This window comes from Pygocentrus nattereri, chromosome 4, assembly GCF_015220715.1.
Source record: "Pygocentrus nattereri isolate fPygNat1 chromosome 4, fPygNat1.pri, whole genome shotgun sequence".
NCBI classification, from domain to species: Eukaryota; Metazoa; Chordata; class Actinopteri; order Characiformes; family Serrasalmidae; genus Pygocentrus; species Pygocentrus nattereri.
Window position 1 is genome coordinate 47,288,959 of NC_051214.1, and position 24,125 is coordinate 47,313,083.

General features: G+C 42.4%; 1 protein-coding gene across 1 annotated transcript in view; it reads right to left on the minus strand.

Annotated features, from left to right (window-relative positions):
- Positions 1–18,583, minus strand: part of ppp2r5a (protein phosphatase 2, regulatory subunit B', alpha isoform) — a 63,672-nt gene extending 45,089 nt beyond the window's left edge. Inside the window, exon 1 of the mRNA XM_017695659.2 lies at positions 18,424–18,583. Within this exon, the coding sequence (XP_017551148.2) occupies positions 18,424–18,583 (160 nt within the window). The remainder of the gene's footprint in view (positions 1–18,423) is intronic.
- Positions 18,584–24,125: the final 5,542 nt, after the last annotated feature.

The following is a 24,125-nucleotide window of genomic DNA, read 5'->3' on the forward strand; positions in this document are numbered from 1 at the left end:
GACCATTCTACTGAATTAGTTCAAACTGCACACCCAAAAACTATTTAATAATAAAAAAAAAAAAGTATTGAGATTTGTATATTTTCAAGGATTATGTTGTGATCCATTTAAACCCAAGGCATTAATAGAGATGCTGTAGTAAGAAGTTAAATATATACAAAGTCATTGTTTTCTTTCTGTCTCAAACCCCTAAATTTCCACTTGTTTTTTTTTTTACACTGTTTGTAAAAACATCATTAGTTAGAAGGTTAAGATTCATCCTGAATTAAATTAAGTTAAAAAAAAAAAAAAATTAAAAACTTTACTAAAAAAGTGCTCTCTCACATTTTCATGTCATCACTGAAACAGGTTTAGTCTGTAGACGGGACTTTATTAAACGCCTGTGCATTAGCGGGAAGTGAGGCTGCATCCCTCATGGCCACACGGTGAGCAATTAGACTCCACTGTTTTGAAGTAAACGTGTCCCAATGTCTGGAAATCAGTGTGGCTCATTAAGAATGGTCAGTGCCGAAACACACATCTCCTGCAATGAAGTTAATTTTCTATGATTGAATGAAAAATGATGATTTCATATGTGTACAGCTGCGTTTGTCAATCATGCACCGACTAGTGGGAGTTTTGCTCAAAATGTCACTACGGAAACATTTTCAAGTCAAGTTTCAGCAACATTACTGTTATTCTGCTTGTGACTCAAAGCAAAATGATTTTAGTCTAAAGTCCAAGAAAATCAATTGTCTAAAAGGCGTTTTCAAATCCGATTATGAAACAACTGTGTAAATGATCCATAAACACACATTTACACACAGCTGAAGGTAGAAGATCCACAGTCCAGTGTTTGTGAAACTAGAGGACAAAGACAAGGTGAACGTTTCTTCTATTCTATCACTTCAATAATAATCAGCCTTTTTTATTCTTACTAATCTCACACCCACACAACATCATGAGATATGTGTGTCTCTGTCCGCACTGGAAATAATGTGCCCTGTAAGTTATCTCCTGACGGAAGTAAAAACAAATGAGTCTGTAAGAACGAATGCATGACTACACATCTCCAAGTATCTTCTCGCATGTTTGTTACAGGGATGCTTGTCATATTTGGCAAAACAGCTCCAAAACATTCTCATGTCACAGTCCAACTAAAATCTCCAAATATCTCTGCATCTGTATCGCCATCTGTCCACAGCACCTGTTTACTATTATACACATCACCTCTGTTTCTTCCCAACGAGCTGTCAGGCTTGCTTTGCTCACGGCAGCCCAGACTGCTGTAAATCTGCTCTGTGCTTTGGTCTGGTTATGGAAAGAGCTACACCAGTAAAAATCAGCTGAAATAAAACAGATGGACCTTTATACGCTGTAAAAGTGCTAAATTCATTTTTAGATGTCTATAAATAGACGACCACAGGTTCTAGCACTGGAACTAATCAGTGTGGGCATATTAGATATGGGACATATAGGCCTGTGGACACTCATTGATCATGCTGATCAATATTCTTATTCATAACCCTGTTTGTCTTTAGGCCATTATTCAGCCAGCGTCACAGGCTGGCACGGTGTTACATAAACCCTTTCCATTTCGGCCACAGCAGGACGCTGAGCCAGTGGGTAATGTTCAGTCAGCTGGATGACTGGCTGCTCTGCCGTGCGCCAAAGGCAACAAAATATGCTGCGACAAAGTACAGCGTTTGGTGAGATGTGGCCATTCTGTTCCCGGTCTCTATCAGAGTTTGCTCCAGAAAACACTTGTTGCATCTTCTACTCAAGCTCAGACAAAAAGACTACACATTGTGCCAAATGCTTGGGGACGCACAGCTTCACAAAAGCTTTTTTCATACAAATAAACTTGCTCTTTGTCACATTAGTGACCATGCTATAAGAGATAAGATAATCCTTTATTAGTCCCACAGCGGGGAAATTCACAATTATCTTGGATATGAAACTAAAGGCCACACATTTTATTCCCATGTTGCACTCGATCCAATTCAATTCAGTTCAGATTCTGCATAACTTACTGTCAGCTTTAAATCAGTGTACAAGAGCAAGAGGAAGAACTAATGTGAGAAACCAAACATCAAAAGAGGAACCTATTCTCCTGCGGATGACACTGGATCGCATAATAAAACAACAAGGCAAATAATAACAAACCCTTCAGGTGTTTAAACCAGCTTTGGGCAAAAAGAGCTTCAACCTGATCGTTGAACAATAGTTTGGCTAAAGACTCGCTATAGTTAGGGGCAACTTAGATGGACAGATGGTTAGATAAATGAACAGATGGATAAAGTGATGGACAGACAGATGGACAGAGAGTGGAAAGATGGATAGATATATTGATAGAAAGTTTGATAGCTGGATAAATTAACAAACAGATGAAGTGATGAATGTCATATGGACAGTCACAGATACAGCGATAGATAGGAGCTGAATGATGATCAATGCTTGGATGGATGGATGGATGGATGGATGGATGGATGGATGGATGGATGGATGGATGGATGGATGAGCAGACAGGCAGACACATGGAAAGACTGTTGGATGATGAATGCAGAGACAGGTGGATGGACGAGTGGATCGATAGATGGAATGAGCATTTTTACATTTTAGGTGAATGATGGAATGGACTGAATGGATAGATGAATAAATGAGTGGATGGACAGACAGAGACAGATGAACGGCAGATGTGTAGACAGACAGAAGAGTGGAGGGATCACAGATAAGTGGATGGTTAGAAAGATAAATCAATGGATGGACTGCTAGATAAATAGATGGACGACAGACGTATAGGAGGACAGGTGGACAGACAGAAAGAGCAAATAAACAGTAAAGTGGTTGTGACCATTAAGGCTGTACTGGGTTAGAGGTCAGTTTAGATTAGCGTGCAGCATCTCCACAAAATCAGCCAAAATCAATGTGTCCAGTCTGCGCTCTGATAAATACAGAAGCTTTATCAATCAAATTTACCCATCAGGCATACAGGCACAGAGACGGAAAAGAAAGAGTCGTTATTTAATACTAACAAACCTGCCATGACCTTGAACATACAGTCACACACACACACACACACCCCCACACACACACACCAGGAACAAGTGCGTCAGATTTACAGTAGAAACGATGAATGTTGTATCATGCTACAGTCATTCAGACGGTCATTTTGCTATTAAATGTTAGTTAAACTAGTTAGTTTTGCTTCACAGTAGCATAAATATGCATTCAGAGGAGAGGCCGACATTGGGTGATGTTATTGCCCCCGCCCACTGGACCATGGTGATGTAATCAAAAAGGCAGTGCAATGCTGGAGCCTATCCCTGCGGTCATCGGGCGGAAGGCAGGATACACCCTGGACAGGTCGCCAGTCCATCGCAGGGCAGACAGACATAGACAATCACACACTCACACCCAGGGGCAATACAGCACGTCCAATTGGCCTGACTGCATGTCTTTGGACTGTGGGAGGAAACCGGAGAACCCGGAGGAAACCCACACAGACACGGGGAGAACATGCAAACTCCACACAGAGAGGACCCCGGTCGCCCAGCCGGGGAATCGAACCCAGGCCCTCCTCGCTGTGAGGCGACAGCGCCACCCACCACGCCACCCAGCACACATACAATGAAGGTGTAAAGAGCGAGAATATTATCTGGGAAAAATATAATATTTCAAAACGTCAAGACTTTTTTTTGGAAGTTGTAATAGACCAAAAAAGAACCAACACCACCACACCATAAAATGTTTAAAAACTATAAACACAGATAATAAAACGTATGGATGATATTAAGAATGGTCTCAAAAAGCATTTATGAAACATGATCCAGTCTATAGAAATAAACCATTTTACCAGCAAACCACTGAAAATACTCAAGCATGTCTACACGTGTTTAGATCAGTGTGAAAAAACACAAAGTAACTATCAAAACTGTAGTTTTGGTGTCTGGAGTTCTTTAGTAAAGGGAATGGTTACTAAACCATTAGAACCATGGATATATATATATATATATATATATATATATATATATATATATAAATAAAACCATTTCCATCTTAAAAAGGTTCTCTGCATGGTGAAATGGTTCTTCAGATAGAATGAGAAATCATACACTCTCCTCATTATATGACATTGTTATTCTACAAAAACAGACAAAAGTACAGACATAATTCAAGATTTAATCTGGCTGCTGCTGTTTTGAACCATGTGATGTACTTTAGCCCATGTTTATAGACAACACTGTCAGACAGAAACAACAATCAAGTCTATTAGAGACTCTGAACAATTCCACACAGTCTGAGGCGAGTGCTTTAGACACTCAGCTAGTATAATGATAATTGATGGGTTATAAAACTGAATTACTTGTCTGACACCAAGCATATCTTAGCCAATCAACGTCATTTGGGCATGTAATTTTTTACTGAGCTACAGTTCAATGGATCTTGAACTTTTCTATTGTTCGAGTTCAGCAACATTTAGTTTGAAAGCATGGTCAGTTAAGTGCCGGAGAAGCTGAGCTCCTCATGTGTGGCAGAGCAAAACAGTGAGCGTAATGTGCTCTGCCTCCTCACAGCCTGGTTTCCAATAACAAATCTTCAACACCCCATACACAGCTGCAGGCCTTCAGCTGAGCACATCAACCACCGTAACCAGAGACAACACTGCTAACATAACCCAGCAACAAGGGCCTGTATGTGTAAAAATGTACAACAGCAAACCGCTAACATAGTCCAACAATGCAGGTCTGCATACGTTTCCATTTTCAACAGCACACTGCTTTAATAACCCAGCAATACAAACCTACGTGCATCACTGTTCACAATCGCTGGCAGCCAAGATGACCCAGCAGTATGTGCCTGAGTGCCTGGCCATTTGTAGTCACAGACTCCTAACATAAACCCAGCATCACAGGCCTGTGTGCGTTACCATTTACAACAGCACGCCGCCAACATCACCCAGTAACACGGGCCAGCGCGCGTTACCATTTACAACAGCACGCCGCCAACATCACCCAGTAACACGGGCCAGCGCGTTACCATTTACAACAGCACGCCGCCAACATCACCCAGTAACACGGGCCAGCGCGCGTTACCATTTACAACAGCACGCCGCCAACATCACCCAGTAACACGGGCCAGCGCGCGTTACCATTTACAACAGCACGCCGCCAACATCACCCAGTAACACGGGCCCGCGCGTTACCATTTACAACAGCACGCCGCCAACATCACCCAGTAACACGGGCCAGCGCGCGTTACCATTTACAACAGCACGCCGCCAACATCACCCAGTAACACGGGCCAGCGCGCGTTACCATTTACAACAGCACGCCGCCAACATCACCCAGTAACACGGGCCAGCGCGCGTCACCATTTACAACAGCACGCCGCCGACATCACCCAGTAACACGGGCCAGCGCGCGTTACCATTTACAACAGCACGCCGCCAACATCACCCAGTAACACAGGCATGTGTGCGTTACCATTTACAACAGCACGCCGCCGACATCACCCAGTAACACGGGCCAGCGCGCGTTACCATTTACAACAGCACGCCGCCGACATCACCCAGTAACACAGGCCTGTGTGCGTTACCATTTACAACAGCACGCCGCCAACATCACCCAGTAACACGGGCCAGCGCGCGTCACCATTTACAACAGCACGCCGCCGACATCACCCAGTAACACAGGCCTGTGTGCGTTACCATTTACAACAGCACGCCGCCAACATCACCCAGTAACACAGGCATGTGTGCGTTACCATTTACAACAGCACGCCGCCGACATCACCCAGTAACACGGGCCAGCGCGCGTTACCATTTACAACAGCACGCCGCCGACATCACCCAGTAACACGGGCCAGCGCGCGTTACCATTTACAACAGCACGCCGCCGACATCACCCAGTAACACAGGCCTGTGTGCGTTACCATTTACAACAGCACGCCGCCAACATCACCCAGTAACACAGGCATGTGTGCGTTACCATTTACAACAGCACGCCGCCGACATCACCCAGTAACACGGGCCAGCGCGCGTTACCATTTACAACAGCACGCCGCCGACATCACCCAGTAACACGGGCCAGCGCGCGTTACCATTTACAACAGCACGCCGCCAACATCACCCAGTAACACGGGCCAGCGCGCGTTACCATTTACAACAGCACGCCGCCGACATCACCCAGTAACACGGGCCAGCGCGCGTTACCATTTACAACAGCACGCCGCCGACATCACCCAGTAACACGGGCCAGCGCGCGTTACCATTTACAACAGCACGCCGCCGACATCACCAAGTAACACAGGCCAGCGCGCGTTACCATTTACAACAGCACGCCGCCAACATCACCCAGTAACACGGGCCAGCGCGCGTTACCATTTACAACAGCACGCCGCCAACATCACCCAGTAACACGGGCCAGCGCGCGTTACCATTTACAACAGCACGCCGCCAACATCACCCAGTAACACGGGCCAGCGCGCGTTACCATTTACAACAGCACGCCGCCAACATCACCCAGTAACACGGGCCAGCGCGCGTTACCATTTACAACAGCACGCCGCCAACATCACCCAGTAACACGGGCCCGCGCGTTACCATTTACAACAGCACGCCGCCAACATCACCCAGTAACACGGGCCAGCGCGCGTTACCATTTACAACAGCACGCCGCCAACATCACCCAGTAACACAGGCCTGCGCGCGTTACCATTGACAACTGTACACATCTGACGTAACAACAAAAGGGGCTTAGGAATGTGAAATCATAACGCAGTGCTTGAAAAACACTAACTTTTCTACATGCTTTCTTTGATTGTGTCTAATCTGTAGCTCACAGCCTCACTACATGTTTACAGTAATGACTAGCATGTGGATTTACATGACTTCCAGATTACACATCAGAGCAAAATGAAGGAAAAAACCCAAAATTGATTGAAAAGGAAATATTCAGGAAACTATTCAGATGCAGCTCTAGAAAAACAGCACATATGAAGCTTCGCAGTGGGAAAGCAGATAAACATCAAGCTTATTTTAAACTCTAATTGCATAGGTTTAATAAGGTTTAATAAGTCTTAATAAAACCTTATACAGTTGTTAGGCATTCTTGTGGAGTTGGTAAAGATATTTGTTCGCTTTTGATTCTGTAAGACTGTTCGATTTGGGGCTGGAACTACAAGACTGATGCAGATGAACGATGGAAGTTTACTGTTGCTTATTCAAATAGACAAAAGTATGGACAAACTTTAGCTTTCAGATTTGCTAGGTTTTTGTCCACGTCTATAGATAACAGTGAGTGAAACCGCATAATGAATTCTATCAGCAATTACTGAACAATTATACATGGTCTGAGGCAAGTATGTGCTGATTTAGGCCTGCAGTTAGAATATATTATCCTGCATTTGTAACTCTAAAGAAATAAATGTGAATGCTCTATAGGGCTAATTCAGGTAATCTTTGGCAGGTATGTAAATGAACAATATCAGATATGAGCAAACAATTTCCATATTGTAATAATTGTTTAGATATTTACATAAACAATTCTTCCACTAAGAACTGCAGTTCATTAACAGTTGGCTAAGTTGCCAAGTAATATAACAGGTAAGACCATTCTATGAACTGCACACTGTGTTTGAATAATTTTGTGCATTAATGCAGAATTTAGGTGACGTGTTCAAATGAGTGCACTCCGAGTATTTCAGCCAATCAGTATTTAGAACTGTGAATCTCTTTAAATGTTTATGATGTAAACACTCAGAGAGGTTTGGTTCTAGAGAAATACACCAAGTCAGAACTGTTCACAGTGGTGGTGATGGGTACCAGATATCTAAAAGCTTGCTAAAAGAAAAGTTATTATTATTCATAACCATTAAATGCAATAACTAACGCACACACGCACACACACACACACACACACACACACTCCAGTTCACCTGCACAGCCTCCAATGCAAAACACTCGTTTTAATGTAGAGGCCTTCAACATAAAAGATAGCTCAGATGCTTTGATATTATGAAACACACTCATTTATTGATGTATTCATTCTCCAGCTCAGTCACAGCGACACTGAGCAAAACAGGAGAAACTAATCACTACTGTCAGCTCCTAGTAATGGGCATTCAGGCTCTTTTGTCAGATCAGTTGGCTCAGCTCACCAGCAAGAGCTCTTTGGCCTCCAAAACCTCTCATCATCGCTTTACTACTTTGCTTTATTACTGCACTAAAGTATCTGCATTTGATTCATTTTGCTGCATTTGTAAGCTTAAAGAAATGTTTGTTATATTTCTCTATAATGCTGATACAGGGGGATCTAATCTCAATTTCTTCCTTTTATAAATGTATATGCATCAACATAGCAGATATGCATTTGAAAAATATAGGCTTATAGGCACTGGCACAAAATTCACCGTATTTAATATTAATCACAATAGTTAGTTAACAGTAGTCAGTGGCTGCTAAGCATCAAAGATTATCTCATGAACAGCACAACAGTTTTTACTTTTAAATACTTTACCACTTGCCACATTAATACACAAATCAGTTGATGCTGGCGCTCATGTGTGTTTATCAAGTATATTACAATAGCCAATCAGTTTTATAAGGGAGGATTTTGGCTATATAACAGTTTTTCAGCCAAGTTAGCATTAATTTTCAATAAAAAAAAAAACAAAAACAATATACCATTTAATGTTTTCCAACTTATAAATACAGATAAAAGTGAATGTAAAGCTACCAAAACACTACATTGAGACTAAAAACATGATGTAGCATAACAACCAAGAACAAATTCGGAAACAAACGAATAAGCAACGGGTAAGAGGGATAATGAGGGGGAGAAGCTGGAAAAAGATCCGACGAAAAAATAAGATTTGGAGCTGGAAATTATTATTATGGTCATATTTGTCATTGTCATACTTGCTGAGGTGAAAAGACATCAAAATTGGCAAAACAGCCTCCAACACAACTGACAATTGCTTACGTAGGCCTGCATAAAGGTTTATGTAGGATTCTGTTTGTGGTTATAAAAACTTTATGTAGATATTTGCTAGTACTTTTTTTTAACCCTCTGGGGTCTGAGGGCATTTTCTTAAATTCGCGCACACGGTGGCGTGGTGGGTGGCGCTGTCACCTCACAGCAAGGAGGGCCTGGGTTCGATTCCCTAGCCGGGTGACCGGGGTCCTCTCTGTGTGGAGTTTGCATGTTCTCCCCGTGTCTGCGTGGGTTTCCTCCGGGTTCTCCGGTTTCCTCCCACAGTCCAAAGACATGCAGTCAGGCCAATTGGACGTGCTAAATTGCCCCTGGGTGTGTGTGAGTGTCTGTCTGCCCTGTGATGGACTGGCGACCTGTCCAGGGTGTATCCTGCCTTCCGCCCAATGACTGCTGGGATTTTTTTAATGAGATGAGAGGCAGATCACGTGCACCTCAGCCCCTCTTCATAGCCTCATAACTCTCATGCACAATCTTGTGATAAGATGGAACGGAAAGTTCAGCTCTACAGATTCAGGTAATGTTTACTCTGTATTTCTGAGCTGTTTTATCATAAAGGGAAAGAAACTGACATAGAAACATCAGATTTGATGTGCGGGCTTATCACTCTTCATGAAAACTAAAGTTTTATGATGTTATTAACATTTTTTGCCATTTCTCACCCACAACAAACCAGCATCACATCTTAATTAGATACAAAAAAGCCTCATGAACACAGCTGCAGGCATGCAGGTAGCATGATGCTAACTCGTGGGGGTGTAAACGTCCATTACTTGTCAGCTACCTTAGCCTCAGTCTCAGTGGAAAACAAAGAGGCAAACATCTGACACCAAACTGGGCTTATCTGAAAATAGTGAAAAGTTCATGAGAAAACATTCCTGAAGGAGCACGCGTTCCCGTGCACGCTCACATGCAGAGTGAAGATGAGTCACAGGCAGCAGCAGCCTGTCAGTCAACCGGCCGAGAGTTGCCATTAGCGCCCCGGGCTTCCGGTTGCCGTGGCAACATGGCCCGTCTCCCGGTGAGTCATGATGTTGGCATCTCTGGCACATCTGAGGAAATACACACACTTTCACACTACAGGACTGATCCGCTGCGCGTGAACGTGCTGCCTCCGTAACGCCGGAGTCAGAAATAATGATTCTACCTCAAACAGCCATTAAAGCCCGACAGCAGAAAGGCCTCCGAAACACTGTTTACTAACGCTGAGCTCTGAGACAGCAGGGAGCATTCGGTGACTGCTACAGGAACAGCAGCGGGGCCTTTACAGACTGCAGGGCAGGAAAATGCATCAATCTGAGGGCCCAATGAGTTTATATACTCAATTATAATGATAGTCAGTAATGAATGCGCTGACTTAATTGGCCAAAGTAAAATAAAATAAAAACTTCTATTTTTAGGTTTAGCTTTGTGTGTGTGTGTGTGTGTGTGTGTGTGTGTGTGTGTGTGTGTGTGTGTGTGTGTGTGTGTAAGCATAAAGCACGCCATGGAAACACTCTGTGGAGTGACTAAGTATACTTCTCTATCTGTCAGACTGATGGAAGCGTTACCTGCCTGACTGCATTGCGCCAGGTCTAAAGTTTGGTGGAGGAGGGATAACACTTGGGGGCTGTTTGATAACACACACACACACACACACACACACACACACACACACAGTTCAGAATTGTTATTTATTTGTGGAGTTTAACAGTTCAGAAAAAAAAACAAAAAAAACAAACATCATAACATATTGAATGCACCATCGCTTTTGCACAGGACAATTTTATGATACATTTTTCCCCCCAGTGTGTTGAATTTAGCAAATAAACAGTAACTGAATAAATTGTGAAGAAGTCTATTCTCTATAGAGGACATCGTAACATTTTCACTTAGTAAATCAACTTTTGCATTCACCTGTATGTGTGTATGGCTCAGGAAATCCCACTTTTTATTTCACTTTGGAATAATGGAAGTCAATAAGTTTGAGCTTTTTAGTTACTGCGTTATTGTCGTATATTTTCCATTCCTTTATTTCATTATTAGCATTTTATATCTATTTGATTTGTCATTTATGTTTATCATGTTATTTTATCGGTTTACTTATTTCTTTTTTTTTTACTCCTAAATTTTACTATTTTTCTTTTAACAATTGATATGCATTTACAATGTAATTTTTTCATTACCTTCATTTCTTCAGTCCCTACTTTCTGTACAGGCTTGGCTACACTAAACGAGGGTCACCCCCAACGTACTCCGAGTTTAAATAAACGTTGATGGACTGATCATTTGAGATATGAGATTTTGTTCCAACAATATTATATTTATAGTATCCACTACGGTGTATACTGTTCCTCCAGTTAGATTAATGCATTTTTAAAAATAATTGAAACAGGCTGATCAATATAGGCAAAATAGCAGTACTCTTACATTTCTTCATATTGTCATTGACACCTTGCTATATATTAAAACTAGAGGTGCCGGGGGGGTTGATTTTTAGATGCATCGCGATGCGGACATGAATGATTCTGAATCGAATCACAGATGTTAAAATTGATTTTCTAAATTTTAACATAAATGCTGAGGGAACGCAAAGGCTGGACAGTCTGTGATGGCACATAACAAAAACACATCTGGATGAGTGAGAAATCCAACCGGCACCCTGTGCATTAAAAGCCAGGTTAGGTCAGGAGTCGAGAACCCAAATGTTAAGAAGAGACATTTTGTCCTTTCAACAAAAATCCAGCTTCTTGTTCAAATTTTCCAGTCGACCTTAAATTCTGACTGAGCCCACATTAATTGTGATGGGTTAGTGTTGTGATAATGCCAATAGAAAGTACTCCAATGACGTTGAGCTGCCACCGTTTTGGTAGGCAACGTGAAGTTCGTTAGCAGTGCTGTGGCCATTTGTAATGAGATAAAGCCATAACTGATCCTGCAGAGACAGTAAAGAGACACTTTTTTAAAAAAATTAATCTTATTTTTAAAGCATATTAACTGATATATTTGAGCGTTTGCCTTGATCTTATTTGATTTGTTGCTGTAGTGATAACTGAAAGCAGAAATCTAAATGGCTGAGATTTCCCGTTGCCCCACCCCCCCAAACCACATACTAGCACACTAAATAGTACTCAAAAATAGCACATGCACCATTAGAAGTGCTCATTAGTGTAGCACGTGAAGCACAGAAGCGTGTTTTGGGACACGGCACTTGATAAAGAAGCTTTTATTGAGGTAAACCGATACATTTGTAGAAAGCATATGAAGTGAAAAGTTCTGTAATTCGCTCTACATTTAAGGTACCTCAGCGTAACTGCAGCACCATTTCAAGAGGAACAAAATATTCAAATGAGAAGCTGACTTCAGTTTAAATTTTTGTAAGTTTATTATTTAAGAGGTTTGGCAGCTTTGGTGGCCACTTTTACTAGTTTTTACAAAATCACAAACTGGAACATTCTGAACTCTGGAGGCTATACAGATCCAGTCCGCCAATCAAGCTAATCTTGGTTGCATCTAATCTGGAGATGCATCTAAAGTGTCTGCATATCCTTTCATCTTTTCCGAGGTCAATCTGATCCGTTTTGCTTGGTTTTTATCTACTTGCAGGGTTGCAGCTGAAGTACTGGTGATGAGCTCTATCAGAGCACAGTCAGAGTTACAGCTTGCCTGCCAACAAGGTGACGTGGTCTTCTTAATGATGTAAATCAATACTGTGAATAAAAGACGCTATTTTCTTCTGGATTCTTCCAGATTCTTCCAACAAAACGAACTACAATGAAGCGTGAAATTTAATGATGTTTTGATACGTTTTGCGAGGAATCGCAACGGAATCGCGGCACAGTGCACTGTTACAGTTTACTAAAGCCGGGCCAGAAAGCAGCAGACAGTGTTCAGAGGGTCCTCTGAGAACACTGAAAACAGCAGCTGGGCTTTTACAGGCTGAAATGCACTTGGCTGAACTTTGTTAGTAAAAACTTGATACAGTGTCTGTGACCTTGAGTGCCGCTTGCTCAAGCAGCGGTGGGCTTTAGCTCTTCTCTTACAGACCCCTCATGCTGGCTGCAAGAGTAGGATTCACAGCCAGACAGCAGATACACCTACATATATTTAATGATTGACAGCAAAACTGGACAACTGTACATTTAACCAAAGTCCACAGCTACACCATGTCCGCAATAGCCTAGCATTCGCCTCCAGTATCATCGGAACCACACTGTAGCACCTCAGCAACCACCACAGACACCAAAGCTGCCACCAAGCAATCACCCAGAACAGCACAGCAAACACGCTAGATACTACAGTAGCCACTACAATGCCAGCAATCACCTCCAATATCATAGCACCCACATAGCAAGGCCCTTGCAACCACCACAGACACCAACACAACCACCAAAACCGCAATATTAACAAAACCTGGGCTCCCGAGTGGCGCAACCGTCTAAGCGGTGGCCCGGTCATCAGGAGAGTGCGAGTTTGATCCCTGGTTATGCTACAGCCGTCCGTAGCCGGGAGTCCAAGACAGTACAATTGGTCTCACTCTCTCTGGCTGGGTAGGATGGCCCCCCGTCTCCCCCAATCACTCAACACGATGATGGTCAGCACAGGCATCTGTTAGCTGACGTAACAGATGTGGAAGTTGGCGCTTTCCTCCAAGCGCGTTCGGCTGTCTGGTGAAGTCGTGTGACTGGTTTCACAGGTCTCAGAGGAAGCCTGTGTTGCCCTTCACCCTCCTAAAGTTAATAGCATCGTGTGATTGGGGGAGTCCTAACTAGCGGGTGGAATTGAAAATGACTAAACTGGGGAGAAAAATGGGTAAAAATCCCTCCAGAAAAAAAAAAAAAAAAATAATAATAATAATAATAATAATTTTAACATTATTATTATTATTATTATTATTATTATTATTATTATTATTATATATTAACAAAACTCTAGCAATCACCTGGAACACCTTAGCAACTAAATGGCAACACCACTGCAACTATGAGGGATTTAATAGTCACCGCATATACCCTAAAAACAACCTAGCAACCATGGCAACCCTTTAGCAACACCCCAGCAACACCAGGGAATGGCATAAGCTGCACAAACACTCTGCATTTCCTATTTAAAATAAACTGTTCATCATTTTATCATCAATCATTTATCTTATCACTCAACTCTTGAGGTTCCCAAAAAGTGAAATATTAAACAAAAACATAAAACTGTGTCAATTTTTAGATAAGGTAAGCAACATATAAAACAGACCTGACAGTATAATGTAAACACACCTGAACTGTCCTTTTGTACAGTGTATCTTAATGACAGGTACTGTGGTGAGATTATGTAACCCAGATTGCATGGGGCTAATCCCTTATTTCCCAAATCAATGTTCTGATGTCCAACACAACATACACACACACGCACACGCACACACAGCCACGTGCGTTATGTAAGACACTTTCCTGAGTGATTGATCCGTCAGCCGTCCACTACGGTCGTGTTTACTCGTCCAGCTGCAGTGCCAGGGGCTTCCCCAACCACAAAGAACTGCGTGCTAAAATCTGAAAGCTTCAACCTAATCTCTATCTGGTGTATCTGTAACAACCATCCATTACCACACAGTCACTTCCACACATTTTCCTGAAGTTAGTGAAGAACAAAAACCTGTTGACTCAAAACTCTCCTATAATAGAAGCCAATGGGAAGACGGAAGAGTTCGTTTCAAGCGAGGCATCAAAGGGTTGTTAAAGTTCTTAAACTCCAGTTGAAGAAACTCCTGCTCATCATTTACTTACTTTTGGCTTTTTTCCTTCATTATGCAGGTGGATTATCAACAGATCAGTGAAAGGTCAGCATGTTGCTGACCCCTGCTCCAATCTCCTCAGAAGTATCTCCTGAAAATGAATAACTTGGTACTAGCTGTTTTGACTGGAAATGAAAGGGATGAAAGTTCTCTGATTTCTGCACAGCACTGTATACATAAGATGTACAAAATAAACATGAAATACATTTTTTTTTACTGGCCACTTTGTTGGAAACCCTTCTACTGCAGCTCCACCGTGCTGGCATGTTGTTACACTGGATAATATTCTGATTCTGACCATTTCAAGCAGCTTGTCTGAATCAGACAACAGAGAATAGTCAGTAAACATCCAGTGTGTATTTCCACTTGAGATTTGCCATGACCTCTGCCTTACAGCGCATGAAGCAAGTGGTCCAAAAATAAGAGATACTTATTGCTCAGGACAAGAGAAAGAAAGAAAAAATGAAGTGGTCTGCAGAGCGTCAGGCCAGTAAACGTCATCACTCTGATTTATCTGTGAGCAGAGGCTGGACAGTTCTGTATCACTGGTATTACACGCCAAGGAGAACACTGAACAGCTGATTAGAGCCGCCACTATTGTTAGCATTGGAAATTGAGTCGTTAACGATTATGGTGATTAATTGACAGGTTACGGTATTAAAAACAGCCAAATAATAAAAGTTTATATATAAAAGTTTAAATAAATAAACAAACCCTTCAAAGCCTTTAAAATCTCGAAATATTTAAATATTTACACACATACATATATGAACAGTTTAGGTTAGTTTAGTAGTTTAGTTTTCCCCCTTATATGTAAATTCAATAAATAAGTAGAAACTGTGCTCTAAAATTAGCAAAAATAAGCACCTTGCCATTGAGCGGTGGCCATGTGGGGATGCAGTGCCCACCACAACAACGTTTCTCTTAATGTAAAGTTTTTTAGTAAATATTTCCTTACTTTAAAGCTACATCTGACTGGGTTTTAAAAACTGGAACAGGCTGGTTAATTTTCATTACATTTCTCAGAACCTTGTGATATTTATGTTTTATTACTATTTATTATTATGATCATGACATAAGAACTTTTATAGAGATAACATTTGATAACGTTATTCAATGATAAAATAAATAACTAGAGAGATCACAAAAACAAATGCAAATGACTTATCACCAAACAAAATAAGTTAAAAACACCCGTGTGTGATGTGATATATATATATATATATATATATATATATATATATATATATATATATATATATATATATATATATGGGTTATATGTCAATATACAAGTTTCTATATTTGCCTGCTCCTGGGTCTCACATTTTAACCAGCATTTTATAAATCCTTCGGTCGCTGTCAGGCATAAAATAGAGCCACATGAGAATTTACAATTGCTTTTTAATTCTGCAGGCTGCCAAATAATCGCTGCAGATTCTCTGAGAAGATTCAAATCTTCAATCAATCATTTCTTTAACCAAGTATAATGAATTAATTGGAATAACCCTTGTTTGGCTTCTTCAAATCATATCTAGTGAAGCTGAACCAGACAAAACATCTCAAAAAAGCCTTTTGTTACATCCTTTGCCCTGACTCTGACAGCAGGCCTGACTAATCACACAAAAACAAAACAAGCCTGACGTTGGATCCTGTATAGCGGTCAGGGGGTCATCTAGTTCAACCAGATTCCACTGCAACGATAACCACTCCTTACTGCTAGGGGCTATCTGACGACCCCCCACTCACCCAACCCCATTTTACAGCATGTAATGCATTGTGGCCAACAGGCATGGAGGCCATTACTGCTAAAAACCTGCTACAACCACTGGCCGGGTTACAGCCACGTCCAGTTCCATCACGGCAACGGATGGTGGCTAAATCCTTACAAAGGACACTTTCACTATGAAGCTGAGATTGGCTTTTTCTTTCAATTTTCCCAGGCACCAGAACGCAACTGCACTGGAAAATAGTTTGACATCAAGCTTTCTCTCCCATTTAAATGACTTTTACTCGCAGTGAAGCATTAGCCACAGCCCTGCGACCTTCCGGACGTCTGAAATCGCCATCGGTCAGCAACAGCCACATGAATGCAAGGCAAAGTTCATGTATTTGGAGATTGCGCAGCGCCAATTACAGCAGGGAACTGTAATTTCACAAACTAAACAAAGCCGAGCTGCTTGAAAGTGTGCAACGACTCGGATGAACAATGAGGCAGATTTCTTAGTTGTGGGCACAAGCGTGAAGCCGTTGGATTGACCAGGCTGACTGCGTTTAGGTATCTGAAAACAAAACAAACTGGATCATTGATTCATTGACTGTTAAGAGTCTGAGCATTAAATAACCTCAACACGGCAGCTAGGCTGGCTTTATTTTGGATCATTTATATTATGCATCAAACGTTCCGCGGCTTTCCTCGCGATGACCCAGTCCGTGTACATGTCCTAACCGGTATGGCTCTACTGTGGGTATTTCACGAAGCAGAATTTTGCATTTTAGCCTAATGAACCAAAACTGAGGAGTGTCTAATAGAAATGTGTAATACCTTTCATCTTTCAACTCCGATATCCTGCCTCATGGAACAGCCAAGTCCTTGTAGGACGTACAGTCTCCTTGTTTGGAGAATGCCTAGCTCAGGCCCAGAAGTCGAACAAGCAGAAATAACGCCCAAAAAAGAAGGTCCAAAACATCTGAACAAAGTGAAATACCCAGAAAACGGTGCCTAGTTTCCCAGCTAGAGCGTTCTGATCATGACGGGATTCTTCTGGAGGATGAAACCTTTGGATTTGTTGTGGTAGGCTACACACTGTACTTTTTAAGTCAAGCTAGGAAGGATGGCATGGCCAGGTCCGGTCCGGTCCGGTCCAAAGACGTCTAATAAGCAGAAATAATGTCCAAAAATGTTGAACAAGCTAAACTAGGTGTGATTAGCAGTGCTAGTTTAGGCCTAAAAAAGCGCAATAAGCAAAAAGAAGGTCCAGAAACATTCGACAAATCAAACTAGTCATGGTTTGTATGGCAAGTTCAGGCCCAAAGAAGTTAAAGAATCAGAAAGAAGCTGTAAAAACACTGAATGAGCTAAACTGGTCGTGTTTAATGTAGTCAGTACTATTTCAGACCAAATAATAACAACAATGAGCAAAAAGAAGGTCAGAAGAAGTTCGGATATGGTCAGAAAATAGTGCCTAATTTCCCAGTTAGAGCATGTTGTGGTCTGGAAGGGCTTCTTCTGGAGGAAGAACCCATTGGATTCGACATGCCTCTTTCACATGTGGGCATTCTAGGAGGGGTTTTAGGCAGGCTATGCATTTCTGCAGGTTAGACTAAGCATTTTTAAGCCGAGTTCAGGCCTGAAAGAGCTGAACATGCTGGCAGTTCCCTTATTTCATACCTTTAACAGCAAGCCTGACTGGTCAAGCAAAAACAAAACAAGCTTTAATGTTGCATCCTTGGGTCAACCACCATAGCTTTCGCTGGTTCAGATGTTCAGATGTTCTCCGGAGCAATGCCACGGGAGAACCACTTTTGGTTCCTTGGACTGGTCTTCAAAAGAACCACTTTTCTAAACGAGATATTCAAACTCAAATAATCAGTGACCATCTAGGAACCCTTATTTATAGGAGTGTAGGCTTTGGCATGGTTAACCGAGGTCCAAATGCGGTGCAGTATCTTATCTTATCCCCTTACCTCTGAGCTGGGGCAAGGCTGAAAGTTCACCAGGGCTCAGGCTTCCTCCCTGCGTCCTGAAATGGGCTGATCCCTGGGGTTTCCTCTGCTTCTGAGCCTTTCTCATGGACTTCCTAGTGAATCCATCCACCTTTTCAGCGGCTGAGATCCCAGACGACATCTCGACACACGAATACAAACAAATACACACAGCAGCTGGGTGTCCTGCAAAGCCTACCAACGTGGAGGAGAGCCTACTCTGTCCAAGAAGTTGAAGAAGATGAAGTGGGGCCCTTGGATTCTGGTGTTAGACGCCCATAGGAGCAGACTAGAGTGACCAACAAACTAAGACAAGCCTGGGACTCAATACCAATACAAACTAATACCCAGCTAATGGCGCCTAGAGCTTTAAGTTGTGGCCATGATGGGCTTCTGTTTCTTCTCCAGGCTCATCCACAGGTTGTCAAGCCAAATGATCAGAACGTAAAGAGCCTCACAGCCGAGTTTTCCCATTTAAAAGCCATAAAGTCATCCCAGCGTCCTCCACAGTGGAGCATGCCTCATCCTAACGGGATTATTATTATTTTGCAGCCTTGTCGACGCAATTATCGATCACTCCGCGCTTATCTCCGACTTAAATCCCAGCCTAGACGAACACAGGCGGAAAAAAGAAGCCTAACAAGCTCGCAGAGCGGCAGAACAATCGAAGCAGCAAGTTTTATTTCCAGACGCCGAAGCGCTGAAGTCTGACCTTTATGGTGAATGTGCAGCTCTGTGTGGAGTGAATGACAGAAGACGAAGCTCCACCCCCTGCTCCGGCTATAGGCTGAGCACGGCGACGGACTGGAGGTGTGTCCAATCAGCGAGTAGGATCGACTTACGCTGCGGCCAATCAGATTCGTGCTGGGACGAGTTCTTCAAGCCGCACGCTTGGGGCCGGTCAGCGGGTCCGGTTTATGTAAAACTGATTTAATTGGAATTTTAATGCAAAAATAAATAAATAAATAAATAAATAAATAATGAAACCAAAACAAACAAACAAAGAAAGTAGACGTTGCAGTATATCAAACATTACATAGTCGATACAAATTCATTATTATTTTTTAAAATGAATAAAATTTAATTCCAGTTTAAAGTCAAATTGCACCCAATTTCTGCTAAAGTCAGTAACGTGTGACATGTTTTGTGTGAAATGGCTGATTGTAGAGACTCAGACGTCTTTACAGTGGTGGTGATAGGAACCAGGGGTCGCTATGACTACAACACAAATATAGATACTTTATTTTATGTGTATTGTGGTAAATCATAACAAAGGGGGTCACTTTGGGGACTATTTCACCTCAGATGTACCCCTCCGTCCATGAGCTGCTTTAAAAAAAGAAAGTGAAATTTAGACCAAGACCTTCTCAGAACTGTTGTGAAAGCAATGTCTTGGGCATATTCATAACCATTTCACGCGAGGGAGTCGTGAGCGGCGTTGAACTCTTCAGATGTCTGGTTTTTATCACCACCACTGCCAACACTGCCGCTGCCTGACTCGGTAAGTTTCTCTAGAACGGAGCATTTCGTATCAAACTACTCTGAATGACTGTTAAGATCTCAACTGCTTAATTATGGAGAAGTCCCTCTTTAATGCAGTTTGACTGGGTGACTGCTTATGGATTCAACTTTGCACTCATATTTATAATTGATATAATTGATTCAAATGGAATTTTAAGCAAGAGGACGGTTTCCACTTTTCGGAAAAGCGTGCAGACTTTTTTGTTTTCCGTGAATCTAACACTCATCTAACACTAATACAGCTCATCACATTGTCAAGCCCAGTATGAGCAGGAAAAACAGGGTGGGAGCCACTGCATTAAGTGATAAACTACTGTCAACAAATGATCAACAAAGTTAATGTAGGCCATATTTTTACACAAATATGAACCCAGTACAAAAAAAAATGTCTTAGTTCATCTCTAAGATCAAAGCAACAACTAATATTTTGCCTTTTATGACTCTTCATCGCTTCGCTTCACTTTAGCTACACACTTTATCTCCTGCTGACCTGTGTTTTCTGTCCCACAGATGCCCAGAGGAATAAAATGCATAAGTCAGGCTGCGGCAGGACCTGTTTAACCCGTCTGTCAGCGCCGGGATTTAACTGAACCGGAACTACACAGGTGCTAACAGCATGCTCCAGCTAAAAACCCACAAACAGCAAAGGATTTGAGAAGAGACTTACTGTTCATGTTAGATCTATTGTGTAAAAATGATGAAAAATGAGCTTTGAACTGTATCATCTGGACTTAATGTTGATATCACTATGAATACGGCCAAAAATCGCCTAATTTTTTGTTGCTGTGAAAAGCTAGGCGAGTGAAAGGTGACCTGATTTCCAAAAGGCATAAAGATGACATTTCTTTAATATTTTAGGCAAGATTACTTTGCATTTCCATCTTTTGCCGTTTAAAATAACAAAAAATAAAAAGGGCCTAAGGCAAAACCATGGGCACACCGCATAGTCACATAAATGCTTTTTCTAGCCAGCTGGAAGTCTTTCAGTCCTTGTTTGAAGGAATTTCACTTTCATCTTCGCAACAGGCTTCTAGTTCTGTCAGATTCTTGGGCTGCCACACATTTTCAATGATATTTGGGTGGGGATGGGGTGGGGTGGGGATGGGATGGGATGGGGTGGGGTGGGGATGGGGTGGGGTGGGGTGGGGTGGGATGGGGTTGCTGTAAAGGCCATGAGAAAAGTTAGTCCCATTGTGAGTTTTGAGTTGCGTTTTGGATCATTATCCTGTGGTGGATGCCATCCTCTTTTATCTTCATCCTTTTTTGTACAGACAGTGTTTGCTTTCAGAATTTGCTAGAATATAATTGAATCCATTCTTTCCTCTACCAGTGAAAGGTTCACTGGGGGCAGTCGGGGGCTGGAGGTTAGGGAACTGGCCCTGTGACTGCAAGGTTGCCGGTTCGATCCCCAGGGCCGACAGTCCATGACTGAGGTGTCCTTGAGCAAGACACCTAACCCCCAATTGCTCCCTGGGTGCTGCGGATAGGGCTGCCCACCGCTGCAGGCAAGTGTGCTCACTGCCCCCTAGTGTATGTGGTGTTTCACTTCACGGATGGGTTAAATGCAGAGATGGAATTTCCCCATTGTGGGATTAAAAAAGTATCACTTAGTTACTACTGGTTGCAACACAAGCCCAAAGCATGATCAGTTAACTCTCGTGCTTCACAGTGAACTTCATCAGTGCACATGACAAAATGTATCAGGCCTGTTAAGATGTTTCTTTGCAAATTCTGATACTGAATTTTTTTTTTTGTGAGGACACAGGAAAGGTTTCCCTCTGATGACTCTTCCATGAAGGTTGTATTTGTGCAGGTGTCGCTGCACAGTAGACCTGTGCGCCACCACTCCAGAGTCTGCTGGGTCTTTTTCAGACAAACGGTTGATTTGCCTGGTCTAGTAAGCCTACAAGTAATTCTCTATGAAAGTCTTCTTCATCTTCCAGACCTTCCTGTTAACTTCACATTACAAGCAATGGCTACCTGAAAACACTTTGCTATCTTCTTGTAGCCTTTTCCTGAATTTCAGAGTGCTGAGCACTTGCTTAGATGAGCCCATGGCTGCTGAGTGTTGGGACAAGGTTTGAGGAGTCAGAGTATTTATAAAGCTTTGAGAGCCTGTGACTCTGAACAAGCCATAACCCTAACAACCTAATTAAGACCTGAGACCTGGGTAAACGTGTATCTGAGAGCTCATATATTTTGGAGTGCGCAAACATCTGCGTGGTGCTCCTTCTTTTTTCTTTCTAAAATGATACAAAACATATACAAAAAATAATACACTAATCTTGTGTAAAAGGCTGTTTCATCTTTAACATTTTGCCTGTTGGAGATCCGTCCATCTTCTTCTCACTTAACTATTCACAGTAACAGGCATTGTGAGCAGTGGTGCCCAAACTTTTGCCACTGTAGCTATAATCAGCCGCAAATAGTACCTACACCCTAGGAAAGATGGTTGGTTCTATGTAGAACCATGAATACAAAGAACCCTCTGTATGATTGAAGGGTTCTCTGCATCATGAAACGGTCCTTCAGACTGATGGATAATGTGTTGCACATGGTTCTACATAGAAGCTTTTAGAAAAGGGCTCCTCTGTTGTTACGTCAAACATTTTCGCTTAAAAACGTCTTTTTAAAGAGCGTAGTGTGATGAAACGTGCTGTGACTTGAGAACATGCAGTGAAGGTTGTTCTCCTTTAGCTCCTCATGAGATTAAACCTAGGGTTGTTTTTGTTGGAGCACAGCTAAACCTGTTTTGTTGTTGTCCTTCAACTGTCGCCCAGCAGTAACTTTTTATTTACAAACTCAGTTTCCCAACATGCTGTGCAGCTGTTGCTCACAAAGAGCTCTTATTTCATATCTTACACTGTATCTATAGATATATAAACTGTTTGCTTCACCAACTCAAAAAGACACACTTATCCTGTATGTTCAGAGTTTACATACTTAACATAACTTGATGCTTATCATTACATAAGATTTGAAGGTCAGCGGGTGAGACTGACAGGAACACATCTGTCGCCCCCTGTTGGCCTTTCCCCACATTCCTGCTCAGACTAGGAGCTGCTCCAAAAAAGTTTGAAATGCTACGAAACGAAAATCTCTCTCACACACACACACACGCGCGCACACACACACACACACACACACACACACACCTTCTAAGTCCAGGAAACACCCTGGAGAGATCGCCAGTCCATCGCAGGGCTGACAGAAATGAAAATCATCCATCCATCCATCCTCCACCGCTTATCTGAATCCGGGTCGCGGGGGCAGCAGCCTAAGCAAAGAGGCCCAGGCCTCCCTCTCCCCCACCACCTCCTCCAGCTCTTCCGGAGGGATACCGAGGCGTTCCCAAGACATTCGAGAGATATAATCCCTCCAACGTGTCCTGGGTCTTCCCCGGGGTCTCCTCCCCGTAGGACATGTCCGGAACACCTCCCTAGGGAGGCGTCCAGAGGCCATCCTTACCAGATGCCTGAACCACCTCAACTGGCTTCTCTCAACGAAAATGAGAGAATGAAATTTCAAATGAAAATCATATTTACTGAATTTTTCCCTCTTTGACACAAATATAGTTGAAGACATGTTCGGTGACATGTTCTTTTAGCGCTGGAGCCACGAGGCTAATGTAGCTAACATGAAAATGGACGAAAATATATGACCGATTTTACTTCGGCCAAAACATTTAACTCCTTAAAATCCCAGGCTTATTTTAATTCAGCAACTACAGGGACTTCAATGCAAAGCGGTTGAGCTGTTCTTATGATATAGAAGTGTGTAATAAAACATTGGGCCCACCGCCCAATGGGTCCTGGTCATGTAATGGGTTAACAGCAGTACCAGTACTTAACTCGTGACTCAGATTCGTTTTTCTGTTTTATAACCGTAACAAAACAGATTTGGTCAAGAAAAGGTCAAATACTACATGATATTCCCCTTTAGTCTTAGACTTACCTTCACCCAGAGCCAACGTGTCAAACACAAGGCCCACAGGCCAAGTCAGACCTGTAGCAGTCTAGAGATGCACTACAGTACCCAGCATGCACTACAACAGTGCGCCCGTTCTGACCTCAGTCCTCCAACAACAATCTCTGGGCCCGCTGTTGCACAAAAGAATAGATGTCTGGTGTGTAGTTAAAAAAATAGGTCGTTTTAAAAAAAAA